At 40.4% G+C, this 21,858-nt stretch overlaps 1 protein-coding gene across 1 annotated transcript in view; it reads left to right on the top strand.

Annotated features, from left to right (window-relative positions):
* The window catches only part of LOC145771624 (E3 ubiquitin-protein ligase SMURF2-like), a 43,448-nt gene that overhangs the window by 9,664 nt on the left and 11,926 nt on the right, over window positions 1-21,858 (top strand). Inside the window, exon 2 of the mRNA XM_082583338.1 lies at window positions 2,506-2,590. Within this exon, the coding sequence (XP_082439464.1) occupies window positions 2,524-2,590 (67 nt within the window). The 5' untranslated portion in view covers window positions 2,506-2,523. The remainder of the gene's footprint in view (window positions 1-2,505; window positions 2,591-21,858) is intronic.

Consider the following 21,858-nt stretch of genomic DNA (forward strand, 5'->3'; position numbering starts at 1 on the left):
CACCATGTAGTTCGAAAACTCGAGACAAAATAAGGCCCCTAGAGAGCCACCTAACTTCGATGTGATAAAGGAGAACAGCATAAATTTGAATCAAAATCGAGTGCAACACTACCAGTTTTTTAATAACTCAAAAAATGAAGTTTGCTTTAATTTATGATTCAGTAAATTTACCCCCTCGGTAGGTGAAATTTACCCCCAGGGGGTAAATTTACCCCCGGTTAAGAACCCCTGGTGTAGAAGTACACCCGCACTCCCAACGATTCTTAGCGAAAAATTCACCTTTGTTACACTGATTCAATGTCATCAATCGTTGAAGCAACGTAAAACTCGAAATTTTTCATGCTTGAATTGAAGCTAAGGGATACAGTATTAACATTTTCTAGATGCTCGCACTAGAATGGGCGGGAAATTATATTCTCACAGCAATTGTTTGTGCTATGCAAGCACGTTTGAGAAACTTGTGTTTCTTCTAAAGGCATGCATGGATGGTTTTGAGAATGCTTTTGCTGGCCGATGTTTATCGGCGAAAAAAAGGCGATACGATATATCGGCTACACCTGATATCGGCCGATACACATCGGCTGACCGATATATCGGTCGAGCTCTAGCTAAAAGCCTTGGTCATAATATTAGAGACCTTGCTTTGAATCGGTCAACAATCAGGCGAAGCCGCCGGCAGCACAGAAAACAGATGGTGGAAGAGATCTTACAAAATTTTTCTCTTACTGCATCTTTGTGCACTGAGACGGAAAACTTCTTCCAGATTTAACTGGCAACAAACGTGTCGACCGCCTTGCTATACTAGTTTCCTATCATAGACAAACGCAGCTTCTAGCCATCCCTAAATTGCCATCTGGGACAGGTGAAGCCCAGGCTTTAGCAGTTTGCCATGCAATTAAGCACTGGGGTCTGGAGAAAAACGTACAAGCAATGTGCTTTGACACAACTAGCTCAAATACCGGCCGTATAAATGAAGCCTGTATTATTGTTGAACAGACTCTTGGTCGAGATCTACTGTATTTGGCATGTCGCCATCATATCATGGAGCTTATCGCTGGAGCTGCCTTTAAAAAGGCAATGTCAACAACCTCTGCACCAGATGTTCTGCTCTTTAAACGGTTCAAGGAGCAGTGGGAGTACATAGCTCAAGAGAATTATGAAGATTCTTCCACTGATGAAGAAGCTGCAGCTGGTGTTAAAGATATCAAGGATGACCTTATTCAGTTCATTCATATAGTATTGGCCAAGGAAAAGCAACCTCGTGATGATTATCGTGAACTAATGGAAACCTTATTGCTTTTTCTTGGAGATACTACACTGGGGCAAGCTAATTTTAAAGCACCTGGTGCAAGCCATCATGCACGGTGGATGATGAAAGTGATATACACCTGTAAGGTGTGGTTATTTCGAAGTCAGTTTCACCTGACGTGCCGTGAGCAAAACGGTCTCCGTGACCTATGTGTGTTTTTACATGTATCTATATCAAGATACATGTAAAAACAATGCTAATAAACTAAAAACAAAATAAAAACAAACATGTAAATAACAGCTCCTTTGGCTATAGAAGCTCCCAACAATGATTTATCCTTATATAAAGAATTGAAAGCTTATAAAACTGTTAACAAAGGTATCTCCGAAGCAACAACTGAAAAGATGGGTCGTCATCTGTGGTATCTTTCGGAAGAGCTTGTTGCCCTTTCTCTGTTTGATGATGATATTGCAGCAAACATCAAAGGAGAAATAGTGGAAGTGATGAGAATTAGAGAAGAAAATTTGGAAGCACCCAATAAAAAAGTCACCATGACAGTTAACAGCTTAAAAACTAAGACACTATCTTTATTTGCCAGTACAAACAGTCAAACACAAAGTTGTTGTTCAAAATATTAAGCCTTCCAGATTCTTTTCTCCATCTTCCTGTGTCAGAGTGGGAAGAAAGCGGTGCTTATCAGACTGCTCGAGAACTATGTAAATCTCTAGCTGTGACCAATGATCATGCAGAAAGAGCTATAGCACTTATGTTTTGGGGGGTTGGGTTTTTGGGGGTTTGGGTTTTTGGGGGTTTGGGAGTTTTGGTTTTTTTTGGGGGGTTGGGTTTTTGGGTTTGAGGTTAGGGGGTTTGGAGTTTTGGGGTTAGGGGGTTTAATTAGGCTACGATACCCGATTATTTTCAAAAAAAAATTCAAAAAAATCACCGAATAGGGCTCTCACCGAATCGGACTCACCGAATAGTAGCAGACCCTGTTTGGGATGTTTTTACCTGAGTGAACGCAAAAACACAATATTAATTAACAAAAATTTAAAAACACAATCTTTTTACATTGGCTGCCGGCCGCTGAGAAGAAACTCTGGAAAGTCATGTTTGGTTGCCGGAAAAATAAAGGAGCTTAGAAGCCTGAACAATGAACATGAGTTCTTCTTCAAGTCATATATATTTTGTTTTTTCTCTTCACCAAGATAATTCTTAGTTGTACCTGATCTAAATTCTGTTATTTTCTGTTGCTACAGATTGTTAAAACTTCTAAAATGTCTTCGTCATCATCTTCTGGTCATTCAGGAAGACGGAATGGGATGATGAAGCTTCGCCTTACAGGTCAGTTGCTGTATCATTGAACGATAAAGATTGAACAAAAATTTTATCACTTTAAGCTGTAGTTTGTTGCTGCAAGTTGAATATTGCTGGATTTGGTAATGTTGTATTTATTAATTTCTGTGAAAGAAGAGATGCCATTTTTAAATGTCTCGCTGTGGCACAGGATGAGAAATATAACATTAGTAAAAAGTGATTTGGAACTAAAAAGTGGTGTATAACTTACAGATTTGCAAGTACTGTACTAATAAAAATAGCAGTGGGCTATACTGGGGTGATTTTGACTTTTTTCGAGTAACACAACAAAACTAGAGTTTAAAAGGTGCCTATGGACATACCTAATATCGTGCAAAAATTTTTTTTTGATTCTGTTCAAATTCCGGATGGAGCCCGGACTTTATGTGAAAAATACAAGATGGCCGCCATACAAATTGACAAATCTGCAATAAATTTTCTTCCAGTCAAGCTTTTGAGCTGATTTTGATGTCAAAAGAAGCAGCAAATTGAGCCTGCTACTTTAAAAGAGCAACAAAACACCCAGCATGCTTGAAAGTTCTCTAAAACATTGAAACTATTATATTTTGGTCATTATTTTGCATAATTTCTTCATTTTTGTTGGTGCAACTTGAGATTACTGGTTGCATCCAAGAATATTAATGACAATTTCAACAGTATATAATATTATACAGAACTTGTTACTGGTATATGAAATTTGCATAAAAATGTCATGAAATACACTAGATATTTGAGAAACATTTATACACTTTAGTAATGACACATGAATGGTTGTACACTCAACAACCTCACTGGCAGATCACGTGCCTCTCGTCGCCAATGCCCCATTTCAGCAAATGCCATCGCCTCACAACTTGTGAAAAATGGAGTGCACAGAACGAGAGACCGTGAATCAGACAAGTCCGTTCTCAAGGAAATGACGGACCTCTGGAAGGTCCCAACACCTGTCGAGGGCAACATCTCTGGTGAGTTTACCCCAGAAGAATTTGCCTCCGCCCTCCAGCACCTAAAGCCAGGCAAATCCCCGGGCCTTGACCACCTATGCCCGGAACTAATACTCCAAGCTGCCCCCTCTATGAGGTCCTGGTTAAAAGACTTCCTTTCCTGCTGCTTGCGTCACCTGCGCATCCCAAGAATCTGGAGAAGAGCCCTAGTGGTTGCAGTCCCAAAGCCGAAGAAGCCCCCAGGGGATCCGAAGAGCTACCGTCCCATCTCTCTGCTCTGTATCCCCTTCAAGATACTCGAAAGACTTATCTACGCCCGTGTCGAACCGATAATAGATCCTCAGCTCCCTCGGGAACAAGCCGGCTTTCGCCACGGTAGATCAACTGTAGACCAGGTCACCCTGATGACCCAAGACATCGAGGACAGCTTCTCGGCAAAAAAGAAGGCTGGCGCCGTGTTTGTCGATCTCACGGCTGCCTACGACACTGTATGGCACAGCGGCCTTACCTGCAAACTACTTCGTCTCCTTCCTGACAGGCACATGGTCCATATGATTATGGAACTTGTGCAAAACCGCAGCTTTACTCTTTCCACCGGTAGCGGCCGACGAAGTAGACTACGTCGACTCAGGAACGGCGTCCCACAGGGCTCTGTCCTGGCTCCCCTCCTCTTTAACACTTACATCTATGATCTGCCTGACACCATCTCCAGGAAGTATGCTTACGCAGACGATCTGGCTCTCCTGCATCCAGCCGGAGACTGGCAGTCAATGGAGAGGAACCTAAGCCAGGACATGTCAACTATATCAACATATCTCCAGAAATGGAAGCTACAGCTCAGCAAGGCAAAGACAGTGTCGGCGGCCTTCCATCTAAACAACAAGGAAGCAAAACGTGAGATCAACATTACCACCGATGACGAACACCTCCCCTACTGCGCCGAACCCACCTACCTCGGCGTAACCCTGGACAGGTCACTCACGTACCGACGACACCTGGAGTCACTGCGCAAAAAACTATCGGCGCGCGTTGCACTTTTGAGGCGGCTGGCGGGTTCCGGCTGGGGAGCTGATGCGAAAACCCTTCGCACAGCTACCTTGGCCCTCGTCCATTCTACCGCTGAGTACTGCGCACCAGTGTGGTGCCGCAGCTCTCACACCCGCCACATTGACACCGCCATCAATGACGCACTACGCACTGTGACTGGATGCCTGCGTCCCACTCCAACGGACTGCCTTCCCATCCTTGCAGGCATCCAACCTGCTGAGCTTCGCCGTAAAGGAGCCATGATTTCCCTTGCTCGTCGCGCACTGGACCCCGACCACCTCCTCCACAGTGCACTCCAGCGCCTACCTGGAGGACAGCAGCGACTGAAATCAAGACGCCCATTTGTGCCCGCCGCACAACAGCTTCTGAACAACGTTGAAGATCTTGGAATAAGTGCGGCACACTGGACGAACTACACATGGAACATGGAGTGGCAAAACAACACCTCCCGACTCCATGATTTCCTACCCGACGTCGATCCCCACCCTCCGGGAATGTCCCTCGCAAGACTTGCGTGGGTCCGGCTTAACCGCCTACGAACCGGCGTCGGTCGCTTTCGTTCAGACATGTGCAGATGGGGCCTGGCTTCCTCACCGGGATGCGAGTGTGGCGCCACAGACCAGACAGTAGATCATGTCGTCCATGACTGCCCAATCCATCAACCACCACATGGAACGCTTGGACTGAAGACCCTGGATGACGAGACTGTAGAGTGGCTGATGACATCATGCCCAAACATATAGTCCCGAAGAACAGCTCATACGACGAAGAATGGTTGTCACACCTTGGAACACCCATTCAATCTCAACCTTGGCAGGGACGATTTGAACAGGAATGACATTCCTGAATGTCATCTCTTTTTGGTCTCCTCCACATGGTAGGCTATTGTTCTTACTGTCAACCCGCTGGTAGTGGTCACATTCTACAGTGCCATCATTGTTTAAATGGCAGACCCTTGCCAAAAACCACTGACGTTGATTGTTTTCTCCGTCCTACACCACAGCCAGATTCGTAGAAGTATAGGGTATTCTTTAATAAGAAGTTCAGGAATTGCTGCTGCAATACACATTTTCACTGGTTGATCTGTTTCACCAGAGAAAGCTGCAGCAGTTTAAGATGGCATATACCTCATCTTCTGTTGAGAAAATGGACCCAACATCCTCATCCTCAGTTTCAAGAATCACAGCTAGGTTCGGCAGCATGGTACCTACATTCAACTGTTTACTTTGTAGAGACTGGGATTTGCCTGGCTGTGGCATGGATGAATCATCCGTTGGTACTGGATTTCCATGCGGAGAATTTTTTCTGTGTGGATGATGATGCTTTTGGCAGAACTTGGAGCTCTTCCACTTTTGTAATTCGGCCCCCATGTCCCTTACATTGATGCATCAGGTGGTTGAGGAAATCTCCCTCCCTCCTGCTCTTTTTAATGCGTTCCTTCAGGTTAGTTTTTATCAATTCTTTTTCTGTTTCTGTCCTTGCAATCTCCATTTCATCTAAATTCTTCATCACTTTGCGGGATGCTAGCTCACTGTCAATTAGTGCATCTTTAGCAAACATTAGATCATCTCTTTATTCGTTTCGCTTTGAAGTATCTATTTGAATGTGCTGCGAACAGTCCTGCAAGGTTTCCGAATTGGGCTAAGTATCTTTCTGAGAGCAAGTTCTCTGTGAGGAGGTTTACCCTCATTTTTTCAGTCAGTTAGTGTATGGATCCTTGTTCTCCTCTCACTATTCTCTGTCTCGTCTTCCCAGTGCTCTCTTCCACATTGTATCTTGAGGCCAAGTGCACCCTGCTTGGCCATAGCAGCAACTAAGTAGTGGTCGAGGTCTGTTGTGGGGCTGTGTGATTCAGCATTCACATGCTCCCAGGGAACATGGAAATCAGACAGGGTTTCAAGATTAGCCCTCTCAAGATCTTTGTGTAGTTTAGGAAGGATCTGGACGAGGTCGGAGTGTTGGCAACGCTCTACCATGTTGAGGTAAGGCATTGTCACCTTGTGACAGAAGTGAGACAATGCTTTTAGTGATGCCACAATGAACTCATTCTCCAGGTAAAGGAAACAGGCTCTGACAAGGAGGTTATTCTTGCTATTTCTGGATAGCATCTTCTTGAAATGGAGAACACAATCAATCAACGCACCAGCAATGTGACCCAATCTTGTTAATCTGCGGTCTTTAGAGCGAGAAGGATTTTTGAGTACCACTCTCCTTCAACACCAGGTTAAACTCGTCTACCATGGAAGTAGTCTTGCCATCACCACCCCTAGCCACAAGCTTCACTAGAGCCAGGACTACAACTAAGGCGACAACTGACTTGCCTACTCGAAGGTATGACTTCAGTCTCAGCTCTCGTTTCTCTAACATCTGGCATAAACCGATCTAAAAAAATCTGAAATGAAGTAAAATGTGAAAAATTTGACAGAAAACAAGCTGAAAAAAGCTTCAAAAGGCACTTTTTTTCATTTGTTTTGTAGTTGTCATACACACTAAGTGTTTATTGCTCTTTTAAACAAACAGGCTCAACTTTCTGCTTCTTTTGACACCAAAACCAGCCCAAAAGCTTGACAGGAAGCAAACTTATTGCAGATTCGTCAATTTGTACGTCGGCCATCTTGTTTTTTCACAAAAAGTCCGGGCTCCATCCGGAATTTGCACAAAATCAAAAAATTTTTTTTAAACATTCCTGGGTATGTCCATTGTCCATAGGCACCTTTTAAACTTTAGTTCTGTTGTTTTTGAAAAATCACCCCAGTAGCCCACTGCTAATAAAAAGGTCATCTTATCTTGTCTTCAGTAGGCTATTGTCATTCAGTAGTTTGACTATAAAGTGAAAATTGATGAGTTGATAAAATCACTTGGCAGTTTACACCCACGTCTCCTGATGATAATCCTCAATAGTACTAGGCTTGCTTTCGGGAGGCTAGAGAGTTCTTTTAAGGATTGATCCAGTCACCGATAATACCTCTGTCATCACTGCTGGGCACTAAGCCAAAGATGTTTTGCTGATTTTTTTTCGTTGCACAACTGACATCTCTTCTTTGGATGATGTAAAGCAGCACTGTGGCCAGATCGAAAAATGAATAAGATTGATAAGGTTTTTCTCCAACAAAAAGGCTTCCTCTAAAGGATTAGAAAAGGATTTGAAAGAAGTGTGTGAGGCGTAGATGATAGAGTTGATGAGTTTGCATCCACTGAAGATTATGACATGAAGAATAAAGCCATCCAGATTGGAGTCCTTGGAAAAGGATGGGTTCGATTTTTGCATGCTTGTCAACATGATCAGTGCTCAGAAGGTCGCGATGACCGGAAACCCATGCTGCTGAGCAGAACTAGGCCTAAAAATGTACTTTCAAAAGATCAAAAACATTGTTAGGACCTCGACACATGCCACAGCAATTTATACATTTGGAAGGATGTTGTAACTGGCAGTGAGTGTTGTTCAAGGCAAGGATGAGGACTTCAAGGTGAAGAATTCCAAAACTTAAACATACCGTAGTTACAAACTACAGTGCATAATTTGCAGTGAAGGTATACATACATTGTACATGCTGCAGTATGTTGTACTGTATTGTTCTTGATTCTATGTGTTGAGTTTGAATTTTCAAAAAATACGTTATTTAAACCACACCACATTCAGTTTCATGGAGTTTACTTTAGACTATATAGTGCTGCACTTCATACACTACATTATGTATGGTGCAGCCAAACTTTCTTCCAAGGCAACAGTGTAGCAACTTGGAGTGTAGGTGCTGACTTTTATTTACTCCACCGCTGAATACTGTACTGGTGCCACAGCTCCCAGGAAAGGGAGTCAGTGTCAGTATACACTATATATACTGTACGTCTGGTGACAATGTTGCTTTTGAGTGTCTCATCTACAAATCACCAAATTGAATGCATGGTATAGCAGCATTGACTTGGGTTTCCATTACCTGCCCTGAAATCTAAACAATCATGTCTCATACGAAATAAGAAGCGTGCCAGTGTCTGCTTTCTTTTTGCCATTTAGAATTTCTGCTACTAACTAGATGATATGAATTATATTAAGATAACTTGCAATTTTCGAATTGCACAAGTAATCGGCATCAGAAATTGAAGTGCAAACATTGCAAAACCACGGCTTCGTAACATAGTAAAATATAGTACCTAAACAGAATATGTAACATGGTACGCATGCAGCCATTCAATATTAAAAATGGAGTGTTCAATGTTCATTCAGGGCTATATTGGTGAAAAAAGAGTTAGGTAGTTATGTACAACAAGGAGTAACAGAAACATTTCCAACCAGCAGCATCTAAAACCGTTAGCCACGCTTTAACTTGATCGGTTAAAAGCCTGACGGTTGCATTTTCCTTATCAGTGGCTCTGTTCGTGACGTCACGGACCGTCATTGCGATATGTTTGCCGATTTAGCTGTTTACTGCCACAATGCCACATGACAAAAGAATGTCCTGACATTTTGCCCTTGGTTGCAATGTTGGCAGCCACAGTAAACCTGTCATAGTGGGCAGCTGTGCTTTTTGATGCCACACGAAAGCAAACATCCGTCAGAGTGGGCATTTGATAGGTGTTATTTGTGTAATGTGCATCTTCTGAAAATACTGTTGTGTAAAGATCTGCAACGTCAACAATAAGGATTGTGAATGGTAACTAATTCTGCTCCTATAAGAAAACAATAATTTACTTGTCTGGCCTTGTGGTAGGCATTCGTGAATGCATGCATGGAATATGATCTCTGCACGTCATTTTATGGTTTGTTTTGATGTCCTTCACAATCACATGCTGCATAATATGTTAGCTTGGATTGTGCTTATGTCAAAGTTAAGATCTTCCTCTTACATTTGATGTATATAAACTCGATTTCTTGGTATCACTTGAAGATTCTTGTGGATCTATTATGGGTTGCTTGCAGCAAAAAGTTTTTTAATTTTCAAAACACTTCGATTTGTTTCCATGCAAACATTTGCTTTTGGATGAATTTGTTGCTAAAAGATTTTCTTGTATTTTGAAATGAAAACAATTGTGTAGACCAATCGGCGCAGTTTAAAGCATGTGGTTGCATTACATGGAGCTAGTGAAACTACCTATATATAAGAGAAAATATGGTTATGTCAACAACTGAGAGTCATTACTCGAGCAATGGTATTACGAACTCTTTTAAAGCATGAAGTAATAGCACATCGCATCTTAAGAATACATTTGAATTACCGAGCGTACTTGTGAGTGACAAATATATGAGTTAGAGCTTTACAAGTATTAACATTTGTGCATCATCTCTAAGTTGTCAACCTACTAGTGGTGAGCCCTGGTAATTGATTCTTGCAATCAAGCGATTGACGACAAATCGAGACAGCAATTGTAGCTCACAAATTTCTATACAACTCCTCATAAGCAAGAACAAGATCTCTAATCAGTATTCATTGACAACCAATGAAGCAAAATATATTTTTAAGTCGAAAAATCAGGTTTAATTGTATCATTGACAAAGTTTTCGTTTCACAATTTGGTATTTAATGTTACACCGAACCATGGCCACCTGGAGATGCGGCCTGATTTGTCACATTTTGCAGATTTTGATTACAGCTACTGCTAGTGTTTGACTGACATTTTTTGAGATATTATTACTTTTTGCTGTTTCCTAATGACATAAAACTTTTTTGTTGCCTTGGGGAAGCAGTAGCAAATGAGAAAAAGTAAGTTGAAAAACGCAAAATCAGACTGTTATTGAAAATTAACAGTCTGACTAAAATCTTCGAAATCAAATTTTCTTTGTTTTTCAACATGTGAGAATGTTAAAACCTATTGTGTCATTTGGGGAAAAGAGAAAAGAAGGCGTAAAAACCTAATTTTTAGAAAAATTTATTTAAACGTTCGCCCAAAGTTAGAAAAACCTGGAAGTTTCTGCAAAATGTGACAAATCAGGCCATATCTTTAGGTGGCCATGCACCGAACATTTAGTTAGTCTTGTTCTGCGTAATAGTTATATACCGGTACGTCATTAGATTCTAAAACACGGCATTTAGAAGAAAGTAAAATAAGTTCACACCTTTCTTTATTCAATTTTAGCATATTTCCATAAATTCCTTTTAAAATTTCGATCTTACAGTTACACTTATGAAATTTGTTTAATGCGACACAATGGCTATTAAGTCAAAGAAAATATAACTACAATATGTCATGGGTATCACTTCATATTGTCATGCAGCGGTTTGATCTAAAGGTAAAACAACACAAAATCCAGGACAGAACTGGAAATAATTCCTGAAAAGCTTTCAGAAGAAGATGCGGTATATAATTAATGATTCTTTAGTACAAACTGACTTCGCCCTTGAAGATTGGAAACAACTGCTGTTCTTGTAAAATGAGATTTGGTAAACTTTTGTGATTAATGTGTCAAAAATAGTTGAAAGATTAAAAAAAGAAAAACAACGTTATGATTGCAGTCAAGAATGGTGGTCTGCATGGTCTGTCAAGAATGGTTTCTGTAACTTATAAATTAGTTAGCCTTAAAAGGGTTATAAAACGAAAATACTGCATTGAGATAAGTGTCCAAACTGAATTTTTGTTTGGACGTGATATTTTCTTGCAAAGAATTTACTGTAGGGTGAGTTGACCAAAAGAAATTTCGTTTCAAACAATTGTATCCAAAGCTCGCCAATGGCTGTTAGACTTCCTGCCACCGTTGTAATCTGATAGCCTACAATGTAACCAAGCTTTACATTCTCAATCGTGTTTGAGAAGCGTCGTTATGTCGCATCAACGTTAGATTGTGTTGTTAATTTTTTGTTTTTCTATATGGGTTCTTTCATTCATGATCCACAGTTGGTTGTGAAGCAGCTTTGAAGAGCACCAAAGCCACTTAATCAAGTGTATAATAGACAACGCTCAAGCTCTAATTAAGAGAAATCAAGCGTTGCACAGTTTCATTGTAACCAAGACTTCTTGTTCCGTGTGAAAAGTATATTTATGACAAATTTTGTAAAACCTTTTTTTTGCATTTCTTTGTGGTGTACCACCTATACCACTGTGTATTGTGGAAGATACCCTTGCAATCTTGCATCAACATTTTACATAATCGGTATCCTCGATCTAGAGAAGCTTCGTGTTATGTAACAGTCACTGTGGTTATCATCAGGCTGCTATAAAAGTTGTTGATTTGAATGGTCACATTCCAAATTTTCAAAAAGTTGGACACATAAACAAACATTAAAGCCACCTGTTTTAGGTCATCTGGGAACTTGACTTGAGTTTGTTTTTGTTTGTGATATTCGTTTGACGCGAACTGGAATATTTAAAGTCGGTTCAGAGCAAGTCAAAGCAATTTGTGATGATGCTTTGCAGTCTGAATTGACATTTATACTGCCCTGTACTCTTCCAACATTGGCATTTTTACTTTTATTGGGCGAATGGGCACCTATGTACAAAAATTGAATTAGTGAGGTAAGAAAGAATTTTTTTTTTGCAGAAATACAGGCTTTTACTTGGAAAGTAGTTCTTGCTATCAGAGTGTATGTCTGATTTAATTCTTAGTTTTGCATGAAATTGTTATTGTTCTTGGTGCTTGGTCTGAAGCCATGTCTTTCCTTGCGTGATCTATTGAAAAAAAAGCTTTCTGCACCTGTGTGTTTAATGGACTCTTTATTTGGTGGTTCTATGTATTTTAACACAAAAACGCGATTTCTGTATTTGAGAACTATCTTTTTATCAACGTATCATTGTACAATATTCACCGCGCTTCGTGTCGTCTGCTTGTTCAAAGCATTGATGTCGAAATGAATGGTTGTGAATCCGATGCGCTTCAATGGGCATCGTCGATGTCTAAGCTTTTGTTTAATGTACACGTATTGGTGGGTTTGCCGATGTTTTGTTGTAGCGTCTCCATGAGGAATTGTGAAAACTGCATAGTTTCAGACAACACTGCTAACAGCATTATCGCTGCGTTGTGTGAACAACGTTACGTTGCATCAAACAAACGTATGCATCTGGATTAATAGTTTTACAGCGGTTGCTCAGTTGCGCCTCACACCGAGCATAAAGTTCTGCACTTGTTGACCGAGGGTCATCCAACTCGTGTTCACAACTCAAACGGTTGTTTGACGGGTATCAATCGCTCTTCTTAATAATTTTTAGTTTTTCACCGTTTTTATGTCTGTTCAACAAATTGCAACGTTGAAAGATTCGTGTCGGATTTACTGGTTTGTGAGAATTTAGATTATTCTGGTTGCAGCTTTACATTTTCAAATAAACTGTTCGTTTTATCAAACGGCTTTTTGTGAAGTGCCATTCCAAGCACGCAATCTTTTTTCAACGTTAGACACGTACTGCTTGCTATTTTTTATATCTGTTTCAAAAAAACTGACAAACGTCCGTGTTTCTATCATTTCTGGCTGTTCTTGGTGAAACAAAAGTTGTAAATAAAGTAATCTGGTCTCACTGCTCCGCAATTAGGTCATACTCACCATGGTATAACTTCAAATTCTTAACCTTGAATCAACGTCAGTCTAGGAACAACAGACGTTTTTTTATCATGAACACTAGATGGGTGGCCGATTGCTGTGGAATGCGACAGTGAGCTGACGGATTATTAAAGGATATGTTGATAAATACGAATGAGCAGATCGCCTGCAGACGCGGATGGGAAACCGTTCAAATGCCGACGACGCTTATAACAGAATTGCCTGTAATTAACATTCGAACCAGCAATTATCAAATTATTGTCGAACACTCGCACTTTCGTCTTGGATGGATCTCACTAGCAAGCCAGGTTGCTTTAGAAATGCTGTCAATTTTGACGTTGATTTTGACAAAGTCAGACGTTAATTAAACGTGTCAGCGTCTGATTGAACCAGGCTGCACTGCCACGACAAACACGGGTCGTGACTCCGTTTCCGATGTCTTGTCTGGTGCGAGCTTTTCGCCGACTTTTTCTCACTCTGTAGTGGCCAGTCACTCAGACCCGCTGTTGTTGATTTAAAATCTGCAGATATTCCAATTACAAGGCAGGGCAGAATTAAACAACATGGGGCAGCTTGGTTTCGGTCGTTAGCCGTGTGTGGTTTGATCAGTTCAGGAAAGTTAGACAGTTTTAGCTTGTCGAAATAAACAATTGTTTTAAAGAATAAGCAAAAGACTTTCTTAATCAATAGCTTTCAAGTGGTATATACATATTGTTTCAGTCGACATATCATCCAAAGTTGACAAGTGTAGTTGAGGGTTAACTATTTTTGAATTTGCTTGAAATCCCAAGATATAAACCCAGGACGAGAAATACTGATAATCTCAAACCTTCGAAGTTTTCGGGGCATTGATCACTGGTTTGGTTTCCGATTGCTCTCTCAGCCAAAGTCCCACCCTGAAGCAACTCGACATTCTTTTATTTTCTGCATCATTGTGATTTGAATTGAATTTAACACCGAGATTGCGTTTTGTGAAATGAATGCAATAGAACGTTGCAGAAACGCAATTGATGATTGACGTGTGTTTGTGACTTTCTTGTGTTTTTATATTCTGTAGATTTCGTATATAATTGTGACATCACACTCTTAACCCCCAGCACGTAGCCACAGCGTCGTAGCCTTCTTATTTTGTCTTTTTTTAGCGGAATTATTGAAAAGACCCTATCTTCCAAACTGGGAGTATGTTTGGATGGTTTGCGTTGAAGTAGCAACTGGTGCTGCATCGCGAAACGTTTTTAGCCGAGAAGGTCCAATTTGGCGCAAGTCATCAGACATTGCAGGTTATTGGATACTGATAAGTTCATACAGGCATTCGTAGGATATCATGATAACGTATCTGTTTTCACTTTTTGTCATAAACGTGTCTCGGACGAAGAAAATGGCTATAATAAGCGATACATTAGCATGCTCATGAAACGAGACAAGGTAGCAAAGTCTTGAGTGTTTTGAAACGTGATAAAGTTTGTAAGATTTGTTTGAATTGTAGACATTCATGGAAATACAGATAAACTTTTTTGATTTTCTATTTTAGTCGTGTTATTTTTTTTCTCCTCGTGGCGTGGCATCCTTTTCAGGAAATAAGCTGTGACGAAACGCGAAAGCATTCGACTTACTTTCGAAGGGACGTCGGTTCGGCGCCCTTTGAAAGCACGCTGCTATGTCGTGGTGAGACATTTTATTTCCATGGCATAGTGTAGTTCAAATTAGACAGTGAGATTTCATTTCCATCCACTGACCCGAATCTTCAAACACCTCGTGTGATAGCCTGAGTAGGACAAAAATATTTTTGTTATAAAATTGTCAATAAAGGGTTGACCTGCTGTTTCTGTCGAACCATGCCCGAAGGATTGTTTGTTCTTTCTAATTTAAATCTTCTTGTTGATAAAAACCTTGTGAATATTTGATGATTCACTGTCGCCTGCTATCGCGCCAGACGCGATGACGTATCGTGACCTGCTGTGTTGACTGTTTTTCGATCGGCACACATGAGCTTCTGGGTTGTTGCGTTATCAAACGTTGTAGTTACGCAACAAATCGTGTCTGTTTGTGGTCTGGTCCAGCTCGTATTTAACAGCAACTCAGCGTCGCGATTGGATCCGTTCTATCCGTTACTTTGCATTTTTCATCTGAGTCTGGTGGCTGCCAAAAACCAGATTCAGCCAGAATCATCTAACGCATTGTTTGTGTCACTGTATTGATGTTGATCATTGTGGCTCGATGCAAACGAAACTAACCTCGTATTTAAAAAGCAACATTTGTGGTTTCACGATTTTTTGGGTTTTTAAACAAGGAATTGTGCGTTCGAACAGCACTCCTTTTGAGTATTAAACGTCAATTCTCGTTTTCGTAGAGTTTAATTGATCAGTCAAAGAATGTTCTTTTCAACGAATAAATCGAAAGTTGGAAAACGTCAATTATGCTGTTCCCACACAGCTCAGGCGTGACACGCCCACCAAATGAATATATTCACTGCCAACCTCAACGAAACGCACAAGAATCACAGAAGACAGAAAGTGCGTGAAAATCAAAGAGCGTGACTTTACGGCGTGCTTTTTAAAGATTTGTTAGTTCTCATAGGGCTTACAACTGTTAGAAACAAACATTACGTGTGAACAAATTTTGATCACGTAAATTTTAAATTGTCTTTTGTTTCGAGTACCCCAATTCTTTAAACCGAAAATGTCGTTGAGACTAGATCAAAGGTTCTTAGCCGAGGATAATCTAGGTCTGGGAGTAAGTTTCATTGACAAAGGGGGTAATTTTAATAAAGAAGAAAATTGTAACTGCATAGTGCATAATAAATATATAGCCAATAGTTCAGCTGAAAAAAGCTGATGGAAAGTAAATCGATCTTGATTCAGTCAGAAAGATGTGAATAAAAACTAAAGGTTGAAAATTTTAAGGTTAGATAGTTGCTTCTGCTTTGCCAAATCATTAATGCAACTTTAGTTCGAAAATGTATTCGCAAGTTCAACCGATGCTGTAAGCGAAATGGTGGAATCACAGTGTGGTGAAGTTAACCCTAGTTAGCAAGTGCCACGGAGAGCATTGTTACTTACTTACGTTCAGTCACTCAAGAATGCGAGGAATTCCACTGACGAGTGGAATTGTTCACTGATGTGGTGACAACATCGCAGCTTCGTTGAAACTTTTCTCGCTAGATCAAACTGTGGGAAAGTTTGGCCCAGAAAACATCGAAGGTTATTCTGTACTTTCCAGGCAGTAATGTCATCAATATCATGTTATTTCGACTTTTTTATCTTCCAGGATATTGCTTGGCTTTCAATTGTAATTGTCCGGTTGCTTTGCTTGTCGTTACAATTGAACTTTTAACTAGAAATTTGTGTCAATTCAACATCGTTCAATATTTTCTCGAAGGTGTTTGCTCGCGAGATTATTCAGTCTGGTTCGAACTGCCGGGTCTTGTTAGTCTTTGTATTACTCTTTGTTGTGATTGAGTTAAGCTTTTTTTTGTATTGACGCCGATGAATTTTGCTGACCATGTCAGCTATCTGTTAAATTAGCGTAACTTTTTGGACACTTGATTGACAAACTTTTTGTGAACGAAATTGTCATTTGTCATGCTCCTATCTGATGGAATCCGATTTTAGTTGTGCGGCACTGGTCAGTCGGGTTCCGGAATTCGTGAAAGTTCCTGTGAGGTTTCGAGTTAATCCAACAGTAGGTCAGCAAGTGCCACTTGTAGGCTGGCGTTGGTTTTACATCGTGCAACGAGCAACCGATGTAAGCGTCGCGTCATTTGTTAACTGTCTGAGATGGCGTAGGCTTAAAACAATTCGATGAGATTTCAATTATTTGAAACTTGACTCACTGTCTGTGACTCAACAAACCAGATGCGAGCCAGACTAATCACAAATCTTTGCCTGACAAAAACATTTGTCGAATTACAGAGGATTAATGTTGAAATTCGAAATTTCAACACCCGCAGACAGGTGGAACCGAGAATCTGGACAGTAGTGAACCAGATCATCGCCGCCATGATGAATGCTAACATCAAGATTCAGATTAATTGATTCAAGCTAAAAGCAACTTGACTAAATACTGTAGCAGAGGTGGCCGTGATTGATTTCTAGCTGAAGCAGCTTTAGAGGAAGACCGTCGCTTGTTACGATGACTGTGGAGCGATAGACCATTAGAACTGCAACTAGAAGTCATTGCAGTCATAGCGACTTCAGGTCGAGGTCAGGCTTGAGGGTTTTTTGCCACATACGGTGAATCTGTAAATTTCTCTGGCATTTTTTTTGCAGCAAACGCATGAAAGATTTAAAAAAAAAAAATTTCACTTCTGTCGTTCCTTGAGCCACTGTCTATTGGCAGCAACTGAATAGAAGTTCAGTTGTGAAGATACACGTGAAAGGGATCCGTGTTGGCGCCGATCATCTTGTCATTGCCCACTCATACACATTTGCGCCAAGCTGCGGGTGTTCCTGCCAGCGGTGATTCGAGTTGGAAATTATTAATTGACACTGGGATTCTCTGAAAGTTTGCTATGGATCGTTTTGAGAAACCTATGAGCATAATCTCTACGGACCATGTGAAGAAAGTCCGTTGTTGGCAAATACTTGGCCGAAAAATGTCATCACGCGGTTCTATTGTGCCCTGAGGCTCACAAATGATCGCGTCTCAAGGAGTTTGGTAATGCGCGAACGTGTAAGCCGATCATTCATTTTATTCGAAACAAAATGTTAAGTTTTCATTTTAACACTAGCAATGCTTTGATGGTATTATCGTTCATATTCCTTGAGAGTGCATTCCACCAAGACTTTCGCATGCTAAAGAACTTTTTCTTTTTCGTTTGAAGAAGATAAATGAATTGCGTGTGCAGAAGCGCAGCTGGTGATCTGTGTTGTTTGCAGCAACTTCATTATGTCAAGTTTGTTATCAGTCTGTCAGCTAATGGGATAAATGAACTGCTTCCACAGCTCACGCTCTTGATAACACACTCAAACGATATGCACATCATGGAACTTTTCATAAATCGCTGTCACAGTTTTTTTATTTGGTGTCATTGTAGTGGTTAGACAAGGCAGAAGTTCAGCAATTGAGAGAGCAAGAAAATCAGAAGTTTTTGAGTTTTTATGATTAAACTTTATGGAGATGTTTCAGGTTCAGGAGAGTGTAAGCTTCACTATCCGGGCTTCATTGCTTGATTGATCCTGTAATACCTTATTTTCGCTTTCAAACGGTTACCTGCAGCTTCATGACTTGGCACATGCCAGTCTGATTACTACGCACCTTACATTTCTTCAATTGTTGGTTATTTGGTTTATAAACTTCTGCAATCTTGTAGTTTCTAAAATTAAACCATACGGCAGAATATACTATGTACCGTCGAATTAATAAGTCATTCCCAGATGCCCCATCACGATGATAAACCTCAGCCTATATGGAACTTTAGACTTGCTGTTTGTATCCTCGCAAAGGCTTGGATATCGTGCCCTCACGCATTTTCTCGCCTTAAATCTATGCATATGTTACAATAATACGAATCCTTCTCATTCATGACTTCATGCTTTTTTATTCTTTAATTTCTTTTAATTGTGATTTTTCTTGGGCGATAGGAAGTCTTTCACCTCTTCGGTCGGTATCCCTAAAACGCCTAACAACTCGACTCTTGACAAGATATTTTGCTGATAGGCGTGTGCGGTTTCCATCTTTGCATTGTGTCAGCTTCTCTAGTTTTGAAACAAGGTAGTTTGCACTAGTCCCTAGTTTGCACAAGGTTCAGAAGTGGCAGTGTACCAGACCTTGCACTGTAATGCGCCTGCTGAAAGATTACTGGTGGGATTACCGCTTGTAGTTTGCAGCCATGCATGGTACGTCTATGTTGCGCTGTTGCAACGTTCGATTGCTTCATTTGTGTGTTGAATAATTAGTTTCCTGTCTGGATAGATAAGCTTCTCAGTCGTCTCTGTGGAATAGTTTGAATATTTCCGACGTTGATCCTGGATGGTCGATGATAGAGGTCTTATTTATTTTTTCTTCTAATCAAAATCAATATTTTGATAATATTTTAATAACGTCGGAGTGATGTTAAAAAGTTATAGCTCGGTTACTTTCCTGGCTTTATTGAAGTAGTCTATGCTTTATCACAACCACATAAGTTATGCTGATACATCAATAGCATCTTGGTTGACATGGTTGAGACATACATACAACGGTATTAGGTAGCTTATTTCGTTCGTGAACAAAACCAAATTACACACTTTCGCAGATATATTTGGTCTTGACTTGAGTTGTGTTCAATAAAACGGAGAAAAAAACGTTTGGTACGGTAATTTAAAACTTTTGGGTTAGTTTTTGCTGCATACCACGGAAACTGCTTTTCTCTTTAAAATTGATGAGGGACAATGCCTAAGATTTCAAAGCGATTGTGCCCGATTGGAGGGATTTATCGTGGAAGGAAAAAGTTCGTGTTTATTTTTGTACTTCTTCTGGATGGAGAAAATCCTTTAATTCGTGGATTGCGAAACGTCGCCGCAACATTGTGATTGGCTTTTTGTACGTTAAATTTTGTTTTGAAGCGCAATGGAATTCGCTGATGTCACGTCGCATGCATTTACGGTGGCGATGCAGACAGCGAAGTTGTTGGCGATGATTTATGTCGCAGTTAGCGTGCTAGACAAAGCGTTTAAGTTAACTTTTGAAACAGCAGAATGTAGTAAGTTTCGTGCAAATTCAAGTCTTTTTAAGTTTCAAAGTCAGTCATTTTTACATTGATTGTTGAATAATGTGAAAAAACACCGTTTTCTGACTAGATTTTGTGTTGTTTGTCAATATTTTGAAGGCGTTGTGTTTGTTTCTCCAAGGAAACCTTGCTTATTTTCCAAGCAAGGTGAAGTGAAGATGTAGAAAGAGTTAGAGATTTAAAAATTTGGCAGTAACATTTATTGAATGCTGGCAGAGTTCATTATGTTAACCTCTCTCACTGGTTTATGTGGCGGACTGGCGGCTGCATGGCCGAACGGTGAGAGCCTTTGTGCGGCGCTCGAAAAGGCCACCGCTCAAGAGCATGTGGTTTTGTCTTTCGTAAGACACTCAAAAACATGATGCTTGAAAGTAGACACGAAGATAGGCGGCTTCCTTCTTTCAAAAACTTTTGTGCCAAACTCTTGTAAGCCTGAATAATTAATCATAAAATCTTTGTGGTGTGTCTTATTTTCGCTTTGTTCAAAGCAAAATTCAAAACGACGTCAACACGAAGAGTTTTATACGAAACAAAGTAATTTGAAAACGGTAATCGTAGCAACGACAAAGAAATCGTTTGGAAATTTGTTGAACATTAACCCGCTTCAGTGAGCTAAAATTATTAAATTGATCAGACATCAAAAAGCTTTCTATTGTGCTGGTAAGTTAAGCACCTTGAAGAATTCGGTCGTGTCTGAAGTTAGAACGAGCAACTAAACGTTGAAGAACGCTCCAGTCATGGCTCTCAGTGCTGAATTCATGTGCATGTACTATTGTACAGCGCTCATTTAAATAAGACACAGCCTCAAATGAACGAGGTTGTTCCTAACACAATTCGTACTTAGTTGGTGTCAAAGTAAGCGAGGCCACAAACGGTTGAGAGCGGTAACTGAAGCGTTCTTCAACGTTCAGTTGCTCGTTCTAACTTCAGACACGACCGACTTCTACGAGGCTGTGTCTTATTTAAACGAGCGGCGTACATGCACATTGCACATGAATTCAGTTTTAACTTAATCTCCTAATTGAAGTAAATCACTGCCCATCAGCACTTGCATGGCTTGTCGATGGCGTCACCTATCAAGGATGCGCTCCGGGCGTCGCCAGGGGCAACCGATGTGGCTTGAGACGAGATGTCTGCCTTCCAGTCTTGATGATGGCGAACCAGAGTCGCCAAGGCGAGCGACAAATATCAACAGGAACTCTGCAGACAGCTGGAGGTTGTGATCAATGCCACGTATGTTCTATATCATTTAAACGTTGATTTCACGTCGAAATCGCGTCAGCTTTGAACGAGCACAAAGCTGTGGTGGCAGGCAATTAGCCATCATGCCAACAGTTTCCATTATGCGATTGCGTGATGGCGTTCTACTTACTCCAAGTTAACGCTGGCAAATAAAGGTCACGCTTGCTGGTTCCAACTATTGTGGTACTTGAAGCAGACGTTTGGTATTTCCCGGCATCTCACTTCAAGCTTTCATCAATGTAATCGTGATTTAGTTTTTTTTGGAAATCGAATCAGACAGGTTGCGTTGGTTTAATGATATGTTCATTTAATTGATCATTTGTCTGGACTGCTTGCCGACTATGGGTGGAGAGAATTATGTTTTTTGCTGCAATTTGAAAATCAATAGGTGGCCAAACTCAGTCGATTATTTTGTAACAAAATGTAGTTTGGGTAAATGCAACGTACAATGACATTAGTTTACTGATACATAACTGCTTACCTGTCTGATAGACTGGGCGCCTGTAGACGTCCGTCTATGGCTTGCTTGCTTAGATGTTCCAATTAAATCCTTTACATTATATTTTTTTATATATTCTACATTCATAAACGTTGATATGGTGGATGTTGGTTGCACGAACTGCTCGCTCGGCAGACATCGGTTACTTACAAAGGATTCTTGGACTTTCGGTTAGTCTCCGACTGGAGCCGACGTCCAAAGAGGAGGCTGGTTATTAATTATGCAAAAATATCCAAACGTTTCATTTGTTTTATCTGTCTAACATCACTTGTTGATGAAACAACGGAAGGTAGCATTTGTTGAAAGCTCTTTCATCTGCTTGCTTTAATGAAAGTTTAAATTATTAAAAGATTTTT

This window comes from Aplidium turbinatum, chromosome 6 (assembly GCF_918807975.1).
Source record: "Aplidium turbinatum chromosome 6, kaAplTurb1.1, whole genome shotgun sequence".
Lineage (NCBI taxonomy): Eukaryota > Metazoa > Chordata > Ascidiacea > Aplousobranchia > Polyclinidae > Aplidium > Aplidium turbinatum.